The sequence below is a fragment of the Pan troglodytes genome, chromosome 3 (assembly GCF_028858775.2).
Source record: "Pan troglodytes isolate AG18354 chromosome 3, NHGRI_mPanTro3-v2.0_pri, whole genome shotgun sequence".
NCBI lineage: Eukaryota > Metazoa > Chordata > Mammalia > Primates > Hominidae > Pan > Pan troglodytes.
In genome coordinates, this window is record NC_072401.2 from 104,623,730 (window position 1) to 104,642,159 (window position 18,430).

General features: G+C 34.3%; 1 protein-coding gene across 16 annotated transcripts in view; it reads right to left on the reverse strand.

Moving 5' to 3' along the window:
- Positions 1-18,430, reverse strand: part of CENPE (centromere protein E) — a 92,857-nt gene that overhangs the window by 57,097 nt on the left and 17,330 nt on the right. For 10 of the 16 annotated variants that reach the window (XM_054683241.2, XM_063808986.1, XM_009448081.5 and 7 more), the window contains exons 13-18: positions 17,591-17,749; positions 14,174-14,321; positions 13,235-13,323; positions 12,014-12,181; positions 765-839; positions 423-542 (exon numbers count right to left, since the gene is read on the reverse strand). In XM_054683241.2, coding sequence (XP_054539216.1) covers positions 423-542; positions 765-839; positions 12,014-12,181; positions 13,235-13,323; positions 14,174-14,321; positions 17,591-17,749 — 759 coding nt within the window. The remainder of the gene's footprint in view (positions 1-422; positions 543-764; positions 840-12,013; positions 12,182-13,234; positions 13,324-14,173; positions 14,322-17,590; positions 17,750-18,430) is intronic. The other 6 variants (XM_063808987.1, XM_009448085.5, XM_009448079.5 and 3 more) reach the window with 2 other exon arrangements.

An 18,430-nucleotide genomic window follows, 5' to 3' on the forward strand; every position in this document is an offset into this window, starting at 1 on the left:
TGCCAGGCTTATTTTTGTATATTTTGTACAGATCAGGTCTCACTATGTTGCCCAGGCTAGTCTTGAACTCCTGGGCTCAAGTGATCTCCCACTTCAGCCTCCCAAAGTACTGGCATCACAGGGATGAGCCACTGTGCCCTGGCCTAAAACTTACTGATTTTTAATGGGAGCCTGTCCTTAACTTCCTTATATTTACTCAAAGGATGATATGATCAACTTTCCACAAATGTGACTTTATCTCTAAAATGGCAAATATACTAACAGTCCCTATCTCATAGGGTTATTGACAGATTTAATGAAATATATATAAATTTATTACAACAATACACAGCACAAAGTAGGTCCAGTATAAGCATTTGCTAAGATGATGGTATGCTATATATATTTATGTGATTACACAACAAAATAAGCCTGATTTTTACCAATGAGTATGACAAGTCCATTTTTATATTTTCTAGCTTTTGAGAGTCTATGTATTCCTGTAGCTTCTTAATCTGGTCTTCCTTTTCTCTAAGCAGCTCTACTTTTGAACTGAGTTCATTCTAAAAGAATCAAAGGAGAGAGTAACAATTTAGAATCTGATTTGAAGTCTAAGGGATTAAAACAGAACTTATATATATTAGTTTAAATTCATAGTAAAATTCAAAGTCACTAATATTTTAAAAACATAATTCCCTTATTTCTGACATCATGTTCAGTTACATATGTTGCATGTTTTATAGTTCTAATTGCTTATCAATAGAAATACCAACATGAATGCTCACCTCAAGATCTTGATTATATACTTCTGCATGCTTAACTAAATTCTTTAAGTTCGAAATTTCATGAATTAGTTGCATCTGTAAGAGCATGTGAACAGGTAACAGAGCAAACCAAGTTAATAAAGCAAAGCAAAAAAAAAAAAAAAAAAAGAAAAAGAAAAAAAAGGGCATTGGTTCACTGCTTCAGAATCACCCAACAGTTAGAAAGGACTGAGATCAATTGTTCAAGCTTCGCAACAAAGCACCTCATTATTTAAAAATACTAGAAATATCACCCAAAACATATCAAACAAATAAAAAAAAAAACCCCTCAGCATGACCCCACCAAGTAGCTATATCATCTGTTAATAAAGCTACAATAATGTCAATAGCAAATTAGTATGCACCACTTGGAGGAGAGATTAAAAAAGTGGTAATCAAACCTTGAAAAATACACGTTTAGTAGATTTTGTTTTCAGTCAGTTAAGTACAGAAATGTATTAATTCTTATAAAGTTTTTTCTTCCCAGAAAGTATCCATCGGCTCTACATTAGTGTACTTTGTAATAAGTTCTGATTTGGAATCTAGGTTTGGATTAGGGTTGTTTCATGCAGTGCCTTTACAATATTATTACTTTTCACCCGTGCTACACAGGTATGGAATGATCAACTATGACCTTGATTTATTCCAGAGGAAATATTGCACTCCATTATATTGTTCAACCATGTAAAAGTATAAAGGTAGAAGTATTTCTATTGAGGTGTCCTTTCTACCAAAATATCTGTAGCGTTAAATATCTGAGTACCAAAAAGTTTGTTGAAAACAAGTAAACCACACATAATCAAGATAAACATTTTCCCTTAGAATTATTTAATCTTCATAATCAGATGAGCACTTACAGAGTAAAAGCAAATTCTAATAGTATGTAAGGGGCTTGAAAATAGTATCTTATTTAAATATTTTCTGGATGTTTAACTGAGTCCTGATTAGTTTTAAATTTCAGACTGGTGCAAGTGTTGACATTACTATTTTAGGTCGGTGCTATCCAAGAGAAACATAATGTCAGACACATATGTAATTTAAAATTTCCTAGTAGGCACATTAAACATAAAAAGAAAAAGGCAGAATTAACTTTGAGAACATATTTTATTCAACCTAATATATCAAAAATATTTCTTCCAAAATGTTTCTTCAGGTAATCTATCCAACATGTTTCTTTAGGTAATCAATATAAAAAAATGAACAATTTTACATTCTTTTTTATATACTTATGTCAATTCAGACTGGTCCCATTTCAAGTGCTTAATTGCCACATATGGTTAGTGGCTACCCCACTGTAGAACACAGTCTTAGACATTTGTACTGCTTTTAATTTAAATTGGCTCCTTCTTTTACCTTTTCTTCCTTATTTTTAACTTCTGTGAAAGAAAATCACATTTACCAATAAGAAAGAATCAAAAATCAATCTTAACTTTTAAAAATACTTAGAAGAGATCGGGTGCATTCAGGGTAGTATGGCCATAGATAATGAAAACATTTAAAGAATACTAATTTAGAAAAGAAAATTTTCCTACTTCTTATTTGAAATAGCACTTTATCTTAGTACTGGTTCTTATGCATAGAAAATAATTAGCTTTTATAAAAATAAAAGTGTAATCTCCCAATGACATGTTTAAGATGCAGAGCATGAAGTGAAAGTGTGTGAAAAGGAAAAATGATTTAAACATATGATCTGATCTACAGTTAATCCATTGCTACCATTTAAATTGCAGATTTAAATGGTAATTGTCATTAGGTGAAATGAAATATTTAACTTACATCTCCAAGTAGTAAAAATTATAAAATTAAATACACCAAGTTAAAATAGGTAGATGGTAAAGATTTTTCTCATTCCTCGAGTATGGTGATACTTGACATTTTCCATTCTCCCTCTAAAACATACTATTTAAGCATCTCATGTTACTATATTCCCACTAGAAAATTATCTACAACTTGGGTGATTTTTGACAAAAGCTTTAGGAAAACCAGGGAAATGGCTCCATGTCCTAAGGCCAATTTGACTTTTATTCCCTTTTAGCTAAACCTTTCCCCAAAATGTAGGTTTTGGAACATATTTTGCTACATACACATAGACTTATATTTTTAGTTTAACATGGACTAGATACTGCAAAACTGTTTTTGAACAGGATGTTTTTATTACATAATCTTTTAAGTAACCTTAAATTTTGTGTCGAATTAAAAGTAAAGGGCCTAGAGCAGTGGCTCACACCTGTAATCCTAGCACTTTGGGAGGCCGAGGCGAGCAGATCACTTGAGCCCAGAATGTGAGACTAGCCTGGCCAACATGGCAAGACCCCCGTCTCTATAAAGAAAAAGTTTTTTAATTATATGTCTTTTAGATTAGAAAGCTGAGCTTTGTGTTTAAAAAAAGAAAAAGAAAAAAAAAGAAAAAGAAATTTAAAAAGAATGGAGTAGGATTCTTCCTCCTCAACTGTGGTTAAAATGGGAGAAAAACTGCAGTGTGATACATGTCATATATTCTGTGGTATTTTTGTAATCTTTCTCTGTGTTGACTCAATTCAATAAGCTTCAATTTTTCTTATTAATCTATTAATGATGTGAGAAAAATATTAGAGAAATTATTACCACTTATCCCAAACGTTAGTTTTATGTCATGTTATTATCACATATAAAAAACATACAAAAATTAGATGAAATTTTAAAGTCAGAAGGGACCTTGGTGAGCACCTGGTCTCTACTTCAAGGGTGGAGAAATATAGGAAGCCCTGAGATTCAATGACTTGCCCAAGGCCTTGGCAACAATTCATAATAGGACTGGATCTGCGGTAAGTTTATAAGTGGCAAAACTGCGGCTTAAATCCAGGCAATTTCACTCTAGACACCACGTTCTTAATCATGACACTAGGCCAGTCCCTTCCATAAAACCCAGTTTTATTGATTAAAGTCCAATGGTTTCGTCATGCATGACATTTTGCACTTCATTAACATGCATTTTAAAACAAGCTAAATGAAACCCTGTGGACAACTTATAAACTTTTACCTCTTTGAATATAATACCTATGAAATAAAGCAATAATTTTAATTTGTAGGTAGAATGGAAATAATAGCTTTGGCATAGAATTCTTTTTTCCTTTAAAAATGAAAAGAGGTTGAGAAACTGAACAATGATATCGAGGAAAAAGGATCATGGCCTTTTGGGCTAGCCACATAGAAGTCTGAAGAGTAGCTGCAAATTAATTCATCTTTTAACTACATAAAACACTGGGTCTTATTTTTTTTTGAGGGGGGGATGTTCACGAATCACTTTGCAAGTCTGATAACAACTACAGATTCTTGTTCCAGAAAAATGAATATGCATTGAAAAATTCTGCAAAATAATTTCACAGCATCTGTGGCCTCTAGGTTAAGGACACTTTACACTAATAACTCCCTTTAATCTTTTGGACAATTTCTGAGTCCCTAAAGTCTGATGGTTTCTGGATTAAGTTCTCTTAACATGTAGCCTAATATTTTATACTTAGAAAATGAGTGATCTGTTTCTATAAATTCCATTATAACTATTTAGTATTAGTTATACTAATTTTCACATAACTCTCTTAGATGGAGAAGGAAAAACAAAACGTACAAAATTAGCTTCTCCAGCTATTCTAATGTTTTAATTATTTAGAAACATACTTTCTAAAGAAAAAGAAATCCATTAATATGTAGCATCCATATATAAAATAGTCATCTAGATATTACAATTCATACTGATCTCAGTAGGAAACTGCTGTGCTCTAGGTAGCATTTATATATGCTCAATAAAATGTAATATACAAACTATAAGGAAACAATTTCAAGACAAATCCATCAAGAGGTAGATAAACCAACCCTTCCCATAGATGCTTTTAATTCCTTTTTCTCTTGCATAAGCACCAGGGAAACAAACATGATTTAACTATTTTTAAAATATAAATGAAGAAAATATTTCTTAAATTTTCTAAATTGTATATACATATGAAAAATGGTTAGATCTTCAACATCTCAATCTTAGAAAAAAAATATCTTTAAGACAATACTTCTGAGTGATGTCAAGAAGATGACAGAATAGGAGGTCACCTGCTCACATCCCCCCAAAACAACAAGAATTCTGTACCTATTACAGACAAGTCTTTTTGTGGGAGCCTTTGGATTCAGGTAGGAGGTTGTAAAACCCCAGTAGAACTCAAGACCCGGAAGTGTTGTTTTTGAGAGTGCATACCAACACCTGTGGGAGTCCTGCCAATTGTGCTCCCAGGTTCATATGCAGAAATGGTCCCATTCCTTGAAGGACTTAGCTACAGCCCTGTTTGGCCTAGAGTCTGCAACCAAAACTATCTGTCAAGGGGTCCAGGAGAAATCACACACTCTAGGGTCTCGGCAGATGGGCTCTTCTGCCTGTCGACATTGGTCTTGGCAGTGGACCCAAAAGTTAGCCTGTAACTTGGCTCCTGCCCTCCTCAAGCTGTAGTCCTAGCTTAGTACTGCTTGCACAAGGACCCAGAAGGGAACATGCCCATCTGAGCCACCAGGACAGGCTTGCCGGCCTCTGTCTCATAGCAGATTCTGATGGGGACATGTACTGGCTCCAGCCCTCCCCCGCTGCAGCCTCCCTGCTCTCACCCACACAGAGAACTGCCAAGAGATGAACCTGTCTGAGCCACTGGGTCAGGCTTGCAGTCCTCCATCCCATAATAGATCCTGAAGGGGCCCTGTCTCAGCTTCAATGCCTCTTTGCTGCAGTCAGGGAGCTATCTTGACTGTATTGGGAACTGCTGGGTGAAGCACCTGCCCCAGCCACCAGGACAGGTTTCATGCATCTTTCCCATAATAGATCCTAAAGCAGTCTTGTCTTGACTGCAGCCCCTCTCTACTGCAGCCTGGCAGTTATCCTGCCTGTGTAGGACAGGCCTGCTGGCTTCCATCACATAGCAGTTCTGGAAAGAACCTTGAATGTCACAGCTACAGAATGCAAGCAATCCTCCCTGCATAAGGAACTGCTGGGAGTCTTGACTGCTGGTGCCACCAGGTTAAGCTTACCAACATTGGTTCCATAGCACATTCTGAATTAACTCTGAAGCTTGGTTTCAGTTTCTCCTAGCGATAGTCTGAGAATGGTTTTACCCAGCTGGGGTGCTACCGGGAGACAGGCGTATCCAAGTCCCTGGGGCAGGTTTTGCAACCCTTGTCCATCAGCAGATTCTCAAATGGCCCTGGATCTTGATACTGACCCCTCTCATCTGTGGAATAAGAACAGCTCTGCCCACCTGGGGACCTAAAGAGAAAGGTGTCCAGTAGTGCCTCTGCAGGATAACACGCTGACCTCAGTCATATTATGGATCTTGAAAAGACCTTATAAAGATGGTGAAGACTAAAACAAATAGCTAAATTCATCTTCAATGTGCAGACACTACTGCATGACCACAAGCATCATGATCAGGGAAACATGATGTCACCAAAAGCACAAAGTAAGATACTGGTGACTGATCCTAAAAGATGGAGATGTATTATCTGCCAAAGAATTCAAAATAGCTATTTTAAGCGAGCTCAGCAAACTTCAAGAAAACATAGAGAAACAATCCAGAAATTTATCAAGGAGACTGAAATAATAAAAAAACCAAACAGAAATCCTAGAGCAAGAAAATACAATGAACAAAATGAAAAATGCAACAAAGAACATCAATAGAAGAATGGATCATGCAGAAGAATTTGTGAGCTTGAGACAGGCTATTTGAAAATATAGAGTCAGGAGGCAAAAAAAAAAAAAAAAAAGGATGAAAAGGAATGAAGTTTATGGGACAACATCAAAAAAGCAAATATTTGGGTCACTGCAGTTCAAGTAGAGAAAGGTAAAGGGACAGAAAGCTTATTTAAAGAAATAATAGCAGAAAATTCCCAAACCTGAAGAAAGCAATACATATCCACATATAGGAAGGTCAAAGGTTACCAATCAAATTCAATCTAAATGACCCTGCCCTAAGATATATTATATTCAAACTCAAAAGTCAAAGACAAGGAGAAAATCCTAAAAGCAGCAAAGCAGCAAGAGTAAAGAGGCAAATAACATAGAAGGGAGTTCCATTATGGTTAGCAGCAGACTTCTAAGCAGAAATCTCACAGGCCAGGATCATTAAAAAGTCAGGAAACAACAGATGCTGGAGAGGATGTGGAGAAATAGGAACGCTTTTACACTGTTGGTAGGAGTGTAAATTAGTTCAACATTGTGGAAGACAGTGTGGCATTTCCTCAAGGATCTAGAACTAGAAATAACATTTGACTCAGCAAGCCCATTACTGAGTATATACCCAAAGGATTATGAATCATTCTACTATAAAGACACATGCACACGTATACTTATTACAGCATTGTTTACAACAGCAAAGACTTGGAACCAACCCAAATGTCCATCAATGATAGACTGGATAAAGGAAATGTGGCACATATACACCATGGAATACTACGCAGCCATAAAAAAGGATGAGTTCATGTCCTTTGCAGGGACATGGATGAAGCTAGAAACCATCATTCTCAGCAAACTAACACAAGAACAGAAAACCAAACACCACACGTTCTCACTTATAAGTGGGAGTTGAACAATGAGAACTCATGGACACAGGGAGGGGAACATCACACACTGGGGCCTGTTGGGGATTGGGGGCCTAGGGGAGGGATGGCATTAGGAGAAATACCTAATGTTAAATGACGAGTTAATGGGTGCAGCACACCAACATGGCACATGTATACCTATGTAACAAATCCGTATGTTATGCACATGTACCCCAGAACTTAAAGTATAATTAAACAACAACAACAACAACAAAGAGGAATCTCACAGGCCAGGAGGGAGTGCAATGATATAGTAAAAGTACTGAAGGAAAACAGTTGTAACATCAAAAGTTAGAAAATCAAATATTCAGAAAGTGGGAGGAGATAAAGTGTGGAGTTTGTTTGTTTGTTTAGTAATCAATGATAATCTGTTATCAGTTTAAAATAACCTGCATAACTGTAAGACTTTTTCTTGTAAGCCTGATGGTAACTATGAAGGAAAAAAACCTATAATAAATACACTAAAAATAGAAAGGTATCAAAACATACTATCAGAGAAAATAACTTAACCAATAAGGAAGACAGTGAGATAAGATAAAAGGATCTAAAAAACAAATAAGAAAATAATTAGCAAAATGGAAGTAGTAATTTCCTACCTATCAGTAGTTCCTACCTATCAATGTAAATGGACTGATTCTCCAATTATAAGACAGAGTGGTTGAATGGATTAAAAAATCCAAATATATGCTGCCTGAAAGAGATTAACTTCACCTGTAAGGATACAAATAGATGGAAAGGAAGGGGTGGAAAAAGATATTCCATGCAAACTGAAATTGTAAGAGAGCAGGAGAAGCTATACTTATAACAGCTAAAATAGACTTTACATCAAAAACTGTGAAAAGAGACAAGGTCATTACATAATGATAAAGGGGTCAACTCAGCAAGAGGTTGTAACAATTGTAAATATATATGCACACTGAACATGGCAGAATATATATAAAGCAAATATTAATCTGAAGGAAGAGAGACTGCAACACAATAATAATAGAGGATTTTGAAACTACACTTTCAGCAATGGACAGATTATTCAGACAGAAAATCAACAAAGAAATAGCAGATTTAAACTGCAGTCTGGACCAAAGAGACCTAACAGATGTTTACAGAACATTCCATTCAACAGCTGCAGAAAACACATTCTTATCAACTGCACATGGAACATTCTCTAAGACAGATCACATTAGGCCACAAAAACAGTCTTAAAAAATTTAAAATCAAAATTATATCAAGTATCTTTTCTGACCACAATGACATAAAACTAGAAATTAATAATAGCAGAAATTCTGGAAATATTACAAATACATAAAAATTAAACACGCTCCTGAACAACCACTGGGTTAATGAATTAAAAGAGTAATTTTAAAAAGCTAAGACAAATGAAAATGGAAACACAATATACCAAAATGTATAGGATGCAGCAAAAGCAGTTCTAAAAGCGAAGTTTATAGTAATAAACATCTACATCAAAAAAGAGGAAAGATCTCAAACTATCTAAACTATTACCTCGAAGAATTAGAAAAACAAGAACAAACTAAACCCCAAATTAGCAAATGGAAAGAATAAAGATCAGAGCAGAAATAAACAAAATAGGGACTTTAAAAAAATCCACAAAATAAAGAGTTTTTTTTTTTTTTGAAAGAAACAAAATCAAGAAACCTTTAGCTAGACTAGGTAAAAAAGACAGTCGACTCAAATAAATAAAATCAGAAATAAAAAAGGAGACATTACAATTGATACCACAGAAATACAAAGAACACTTATATGCCAATAAATTGAAAAACCTAGAAGAAATGAATTCCTCTACCACATTACCTACTAGGACTGAATTATGAATAAATAGAAAACCTGAACAGGCCAGTAATGAGAAAGGAGACTTGAATCAGTAATAAAAAGTCTCCTATCAAAGAAAGGCCCAGGACCTGATGGCATCACTGCTGAATTCTACCAACAGTTACAGAAGAACTAATAGCAATTCTTCTCAAAGTATTCCAAAAAATTGAAGAGGAAGGAATTTTTCCTAACTTATTCTACAAGGCCAGCATTAAACTGATACCAAAAATAGACAAAAAAGGAAAACTATAGGCCAATATCCCTGAAGAACAGACAGAAAAACCCTGAACAAAATACTATAAAACTGAATTTAACAGCACATTTAAAAGATAATTCACCATGATCAAGTGGGATTTATCCCAGGAATACAAGAATGGTTCGTCATAAACAAATCGATAAACATGACATACCGCATTAACAAAACAATGAAAAAAAGTCATACAATCACTTCAACAGATGCAGAAAAATCATGACAGAGTTCAATACCTCTTCATGATAAAAACTCTTAATTAGGTATAGAAGTGATATGCCTCAACACAATAAAGGCCACATACAACAAACCCACTGCTAATGTAATACCAAATGGGGAAAAGCTGAAAGCCTTTTACTCTAAGATCTAGAACAGGATAAGGATGTTCCCTTTTGCCACTTTTATTCAACATAGTACAGGAAGTTCTAGCTACAGCTATTAGGCAAAAGAGAAAAATAAAACATAATAGGAAAGGAGGAAGTTAAATTGTCTCTATTTGTAGATGATATGATCCTATATACAGAAAACCCTAAGGACTCCATCCAAAACTGTTACAACTAATAAAAAACTCAGTAAAGTTGCAGGATACAAAATCAACATAAAAAAAAGTAGTATCTCTATATGTTAATGGCAAACTATCCAAAAATGACACAAAGAAAACAATCTATTACCAAAAGAATACCTAGAAATAAATGTAACCAAGGAGGTGTCAGATCTCTCAAATGAAAACTATAAAACATTAATGAAAGAATTTGAAGAAGACACAAATGGAAAGACATGCATGTTCATGGATTGGAAGAATACTGTTATAATGTCCATATTGCCCAAAGTGATCCACAGATGTAATGCGATATCTATCAAAACACCAATGACATTCTTCACAAAAGTAGATTAAAAACAATCCTCACATTCGTATGGAACCCCAAAAGACCCTGTATAGCCAAAGCAATCTTGAGCAAAAAGAGCAAATCTGGAGATTTATTATAAAACTATAGTAACCAAAATAACATGCTACTGGCATAGAAACAGACAACAGGCCAATAGAACAGAGAACACAGAAATAAATCCATGCATATACAGTCAACTGATTTTTGACAAAAGTGCCAAGAACATATGTTGGGGAAAGGATAGTCTTTCTTCAATAGTGGTGCTGGGAAAACTGAATGAATATCTATATGTTGAAGAAAAACTAGATCTCCTGTCTCTCATCATATACAAGAATCAATTCAGAATGAGTTAAGGACTTAAATACTAAGACTTGAAACTATGAAACTACTAGAAAACAAGATAGTGGAAATGCTTCATAACATTGGTCAGGACAAGGAATTTTTGAATAAGACCTTAAAAGCACAACCAAAAAGACCAAAAATAAATAAACGGAATTACAACTAAAGGCAAAGGAAATCATCAATAAACAGACAATATTTGCAGGAATATTTGCAAAATATACATCTGACACATGGTTAATATCCAAAATATATAAGAAACTAAAACAACTCAATAGCAAAAAAAACCCCAAACAACCCAATTAAAATATAGGCAGAAGACCTGAACAGACGTTTCTCAAAAGAAGACATACACATAATATGTTCAATATTACTAATAATCAAGGAAATGCAAATCAAAACCACAGTGAGGTATTACCTCATCCCAATTAGAATGGCTTATCAAGAAGGCAGAAGAGAACTTGTTGGCAAGGATGTGGACAAAAGGGAATCCTTTTATACTGTTGGTAGGAATACATAGAAAACAGTATGACGGTTCCTCAACAAAGCAAAAATAGAACTACCATAAGATCCAGCAGTCCTACTACTGGGCATGTACCCAAAGGAACTTAAATGAGTATGTTCAAGAAATATCTGCATTCCCATATTTACTGCAGCACTTTCCACAACAGCCAAGATATGGAACCAACCTAAGAGTCTACCAACAGAAGAATGGATAAAGAAAATTTGGTATAAAGTCACAATGGAATATTCTTCAGCTATTTAAAAAAAAAAAAGAAATCCTACCATTTGCAACAATATGGATGAACCCAAAGGACATTATAAACCAGGAACAGAAAGACAAATACTGCATGATCTCACTCATATGCAGAATCTTAAAAAGCTGATCTCTTAGAAGTACAAAGTATAATGGTGGTTATCGGAGGCTGGGGTGTTTTGCAGGGAGAAGAAAATGGGGAAATCTTGGTCAGATGACATAATGACAGTTAGATAGCAGGAATAAATTTCAACAGCTCTATTGTACAGCAAGGTGACTATAGTTAATGACAATGTATTGTATTCTTAAAAAACATAAAATTTGTGGATAATATGTGCTGTCACCACAAAAACAATAACTATGTGAGGTAGTACATTTGTTAGCTAGATTTAACCATTCCACAATGTATATATACTTCAAAACATCATACATCATGTTGTATACAATAAACACATAAAATGTTATCTGTACATTTAAAAAAATTAAAAAAGCTTACATTATAGAAAAAAGAGAATACTTCTTTTAAAAGTATGCTTTTAGTTTAGTTTTACATTTCTGTCTCTTTTACCTCTTGATCTTTTTTAGTTTTTCTTTCTAGAGCCTCAAATTCATCCAAATCATTCTTTTCTTTTAATTTCAATTCCATTTCTTCTTTTTCTGTTCGTAGTTGTTCATAGTCTAATACCAGATTATCATAGTCAGCACGAAGTGAGTTCAACTCACCTTCTATATTCTCCTATTATAAATAAGAACAGATTTTCCAATCAGAAAATTCATATATTTTTTATTTCCTTAATAAAATTTGGATTATTTAAATAACTACTTTAACTTTGATTTGATATCTTTCTAAAGTTCTACATTTTGGCAAACTAGCTAACTTAGAATATATTATTTTGAAAGAAGGAGAATTTTAAAAATATTTCAATAAATTGTATGTTTGCCTGTGCCTGACAGGGAATTTTGACCATAAGTCCTCAAGCTCCTCAGTAATAAAACTGATAATTTAATTCCCCAATCTAACTAACTCCTATTTTATGTCTCAGATGGTTCTGAATTCAAGAATGGAAACAGAGATATTATTTATTGACTTCTAAAGCTAATGATAACTGTGTTTTACTATAAAGAGGCCTATTTCTATTTTCTATATTATTATAAGAGAAGAGATAAACCATGAGTTAAAAAAATACTTTACACCAGAGATTGTAAAAAAAACCCAAGAAACTTCTATTGTATGTATTAGGAACACAAAAACACTTTGTCAATAATACTTTATAGGAATTAACTAACAATAATAAGGAGTAATGCAATTATATTCTAAAATTCAAATGAAAATGTCTATTACTTTATACAACTATACATCTTTAAACACAAGCAATCTACTAAGTAAACACGGAATCTAAACTTACTGATGTATTCACCAAAATTACCTCTCCCTGATATATTATTCTATACATTATAAATGCCTGAGAATTGACACTTTTAAAATGAGAATTGTTACCCTAATGAAGTTTACCAAGGCAAAACAGAAACTTTACAAACATTATGAATACTAAGATCTGCTAGTAAAGAGCTACAGGCAAAGGTTTACCTACTAGCACATGTCTGCCTTATGAAATTTTTAGCCTTCCTCTAGGTGCCTGATGGTTATAGAGTAGAAATGTAAAGAGAAAAGCCTTCATTAGAGCCAAAATCATTACTGAAATTAAATGAGAACAAGTAACAAAATCTAATAACAAAAGAATTTTAAAAAGAGTAAAAGCATTATATGCTGTAAAATACATTAAGTTACCTGATTTAGTAGCTTTGTTGCTGGATTCCATTCTATCTCACTTAATGTATCAAGAGTGTTACTGAAAACATCAGACTCTGAACAGACAGCTATAATTAGAGAAAAAAAAAATTTGTCCATGAACATGTTTACCAAATTTCCTAAGTCAAATTAAAGATTACTAAAAAAATTCTTATCAGAGATACTAAGAACTTCAAATTAACTAATATGTGCTCAGAGTATGAATACCAAAAGTACATTAATAGATATGATCATTTATATTATTGTATGAATTAAGATGATCACTGGTTGGAATTAGTGACACAATACAGGATCCTTAATGAAATATAGGTTAAAAGGACAAATTCTGAATTTGAGATTTGATCATTATAAGTAGATTTAAAATGCCCCCCCAACAGACTGTACTATTGAAGAAATAATTTTGAAACAGATTCCTATGTCAATGCCACTCTTTTAAGATTAGCAAAGGCAGATGCCATATAACTAATAATTTAATTGAATAATAATTAGAAAATAAAAACACCTGTCTCATGTGTGTTTCAACTAGTGCATCATTCTTAGGAGATTCAGAATAAAGAACTTATGATTACTTTCTATTTATTTATTTATTTATATTTGTTTGAGACAGAGTTTCACTCTTGTCACCCAGGCTGGAGTGCAACGGATCTTGGCTCACTGCAAGCTCCGCCTCCCAGGTTCAAGCGATTCTCCTGCCTCAGCCTCCCAAGTAGCCGGGATTACAGGTGCCTGCAACCACGCACAGCTAGTTTTTTTGTATTTTTAGAATTACTTATTTTAAATCATAGTCTCCATTGTAATCACATATGAAATACACAGTATTTAAACATGTTTATCACATTAACTGAGCTATAAACATAGTTTCTCTTTATAAGGATGCTTTTATAATTAAACATAGTTCCACTTGAAAAAAGCACTCACATTCATCAATTTCTCGTAATAAATTTATAGAAAGCTTATGTGTTTTTGTTGTTATATTTGTTGGCATATTAAATTGATCTGCATAGTTTGAGTTCTTCATTTTGTTAATTTTGCCAAGGCACCAAGTAACTCTTCGTTTTCTTTTATCCTAAAGAAGAAGAAATCAAAATTATGTCATATAGATCTGTATTCAAACATAATAAAACAAGGGAACTAGTTTCTATTTTTGAAAACCATTGACTTGATAGAATTCTTATTAAGCCTAGTTTAAAATTTTATTAGTCTAAGGATATTGCTTAAAAAAAAAAAATCAAACTCTTGACTCTTTACTTCACTCTAACTACCATTTTCTTTTTTTCCTACTTTGTCCTCCTCATCATTTATCCACTCCTTCCTCAACACTTCAGGGACCCATCTCCTGGTTCTTATCTTACCCAGCTGCTGTCCTTACCACTCACTCTGCTTTGCTAGTTTCTCTTCCTGTGCCTGCCTCTTAAGTGTGTTTCTCCAGGTTTCATAGCCACCATTCTTCTCTTGACTCTTTACTGGGTGCAAGTATCAGCTCATCTTATTTGACTCTCTCGGCAACCCTAGGGTTGTAATCACATCTGAAACACATAACCCTAAGGTTGTTGAGAGAATCAAATAAGATGAGATGATACTTGTATCGAGTATCAACCTTACTACATCTTTTTAACAGATGAGCTGGGTGCCCAACAAGTTTGGAGAAGTTGCATAAGGTTGTATAGCCAATTGGTGGCTGAGCCCATTGTCTATTACTTCAGAGCCTATCCATGCAACCATTCCATCACATTGCCTCTTAAGATTACTTGTTGTCCCCAGAATATACTGCATACTGTCATGCCTCTCTGAGTGCTGTCCTTCTGCTTGAAATGGCCAGCCGTTTCCACACCCTGCTCTGCAAAAGCCCCATCATATTCAAATCCTCGACTCCAATAACCTTCAGTTTAATGCCAGTTGCTACCAAAGCCACACCTGGACCTTGTCATTATCTGAAAGTCATAAACCTAGACCTCTTGCTCTCATTGCCGTTGCTATCCTTCCAAATCATTACTTTAGTTAATCCCACTATAGCTATTTAGCTCATCAGGGGCTATTTAGCTCTGTTCCCTTGTTGCATGACTTTTTTTTTTTTGCCATCTCCCTCTTGGTTCTCACCCTCTCATCTTAGATTCCATAGATCACTGTAATCATGTTTGAAATTTGAGGTCAATGTTCTCAAATTATTTGACCCACTCTCTGTCCCTTACATGTACCCTACACGGCACACTCAAATGACACTGTGTTCAAGACCTTTATCAGCCTCCTGAGCACTGCCAGAGCCACACAGCCAGAAGACCGGCTGACAAGATAAACTGGACATTTAATGTTGCATGGCAATATTCCCTTCCCCCTTGTCAGCTTTCTTTTTCATTACCTACAAAGGCTAGCCTATTTCAAACCCCTAGTATCTCTGCAAACTTATGACTCTACCATCACCTGCCATCTCAGCAGAAGAATTAAACCTATTTCACAAAGAAAGTATAAACCTAAACTCCTAAGAGTACTACCTGCACAGAAGCCTATCCTTTCCTCCATGTTTGCTCCAATTCAAGAGGTATTTCTCCTATGTTAGTCCAATTCTTTCTACTATATTCAAGATTCCATCCATCTAGGCCACCTCAACACACTATAAGGTGGCTTTCACCCCCATCACTTAACTCAAATTACTTTTGCAAATGAGCTCTGTGTTTCTAAATGCAAATAATTTTTGTCCATCTTTATCTTATTTAACTTCTCAGCAGAATATGACACTGCTGACCACTACCTCCCTGAAATATTCTCTCCCCTTAGCTACCATATTCACTAGGTTTTATTCTTAACTGTAGAGCTAAACCTGGGTTGCTTTACGGATTCTTCTTTCTCTGCCTTACCCAATTGGAGTTTTGCCTTCTGTCACTTTGCCTTCTGTTGCCTTCTCTCAACATGCAACCAGAACAAACTTTAATTTGGATCTGTAGTAATTAATGCCCAAATTGATATTTATATCTCAAATCTTCTACTCATATTCACACATTTGCATTTTCAACAGCCTGACATCTCAAACAAAAGAAATCCCAAATAAAACACCCACCATTTCCACTGCTCTTTATTCAGTGTGCCTTAACTCAACCAATATTGTTACCAGCTACCCATGGAGCCAAGGAATTGCTTGCAAGTCATTCCGGACACCTCCTTCTCCCTTTCTCTGCCCTCAACATCCAAACAATCACAAAGTCCTGCTAAGTTTACCTTCCAAACATTTCTCCAATTTATCCAATTCACTCCAACTCCAGAGCCATAATCTTTGCAGGCCCAAGCAATCTGATGTGCACAGCAGCTATATCTTTCTCAACTATAATTCTGATGTCACACACAAGGCTGTTCTTTGTTGTTAGCAAAACATCACATTCAAATCCCTCAAGGAGATTTAAAACGCCCCTGCTACTAGAACATCTTAAGTGCAAGGAATGCATAATGTTTCTTCACAACTCCAAGATTTTGTACATGTAGGTCTCTTTTGAAACATTCTTCTCTAGGTCTTTCATTGGGCTACTTCCTGCTCACCACTCAACCAATAGTTCTTGATTGTCTTCTATATACCTCTGTACATAATGCTTATTCACATTAACAATGTACATTAGTTGAGAATATGCTGTGTGCAAAGTGCTGTGTTGAGCTAATTCTACCTATTATCTCATTTAATTCTCACACAACACTTATGAGGTGAGTATCAAGCTATTCCACACTGCTACTTCCACAGGAAAAAGCAGCAAAGTGAATTCAAGAAATTGTCCAAGGCCAAGAGTCAGGAAATGACAGATTCAAATCCAGGCAGTCTAGCTCCAGAGGTCATTCTCTTATCCATGACACCCTCACACCCCAAAAAGTCTATTGAATAAATAAATTCCTACTCAATTAAAAACAAACAAAAAAATCACACAAACAAAGTAAGAATTTTGTTCACGATGTTGTTTTTCTTTCACCAGAGTCTACATTGACACAATTATGTTGTTTTATATTCTACACCAATTTTCCTGAGATTAATATTTCTGTTTAAGTAGAAAATAATATTTCCACATATTCTAGAAACCTATGGCTTCCAATCACCCAGTTTCTCTAGAATTTATTAAGCAGAATATTGCAAATAAATTATTTAAATACATTCCAAACTTGTTGAATTAGAATCTCTACAAATAGGAATCAGAAATTGGCATTTTTAATGAATCTCTTAGGTACTATGAAAACACAAAATCTTCTGGGTTTCTTGAATATACTGTATCAAAGGATAGAAAGTGCATACTATATAATAAACATATAGAAATACCAATTCTATTCTCTGTACATCAAGTTTAAGCTGTCATCTTTTAATTTTACCTTTAATTCCTGTTGCAACGTGAGGGAAGAAGAGGTCACCAGCATCCGCGTTAAGTTTTCAATTTTCTCATTCTGTACTTTCTGAAGCAAATCTTTTTCTTCCAAAAGTTGGGTCAGTTGGTCTTTTTCCATTGCCTGAGCCCGCGTCTCTAAAGAAACCTATAGAATGCAATATTGGATTATGTTAATAATAAATGTGGCTAAGTTTTAAAACCTTAAAGTAGCATAAAAGAATAAAATATTAAATTTGTATATGAACTATAAGAATTTTAATTTCACTGAAATAAAATATACTCTAACTGCAGAACACCAAAATGCAGTTACCATAATCAATAATTTCTCAGACTTACAATAAAATACACATTTCTTCACATGTAACTATTCTATATACCATGTATAAGACACCAATGCTGTTAATATAACTCTATTAATTGCCTAAGAAGATATGAATAGTCAGAAGTCACAAAACAAAGACTTGAATTCTGATAGTAAAGATAGAGATGTTCTCACAAGATTACCATCTGATATTTTAGCTCATTTTAAAAAAGATCCTTAATGCGTGATTTTTTACAAAATATGGGACCATGATGGTTAAAACAAACTAAAATGATAAGTAATTATGCTATATTATTAGACTGCTATCTAAGGGTTAGAAGAGGAATTCAGGATAACATGAAAACACAGAAGGTGGTTCTAAGTAACTCTGTAGTTTTTCTTTTTAACCGAATTCATATGTATTTGTGAAAAATTTTAAGAAATGTCTCTACTTGGCCCATTTGATAATCTCAGATTTTGCCCTTTGAAAATAAAAAACAAAATCTAAAATAATTTCAAGAACCA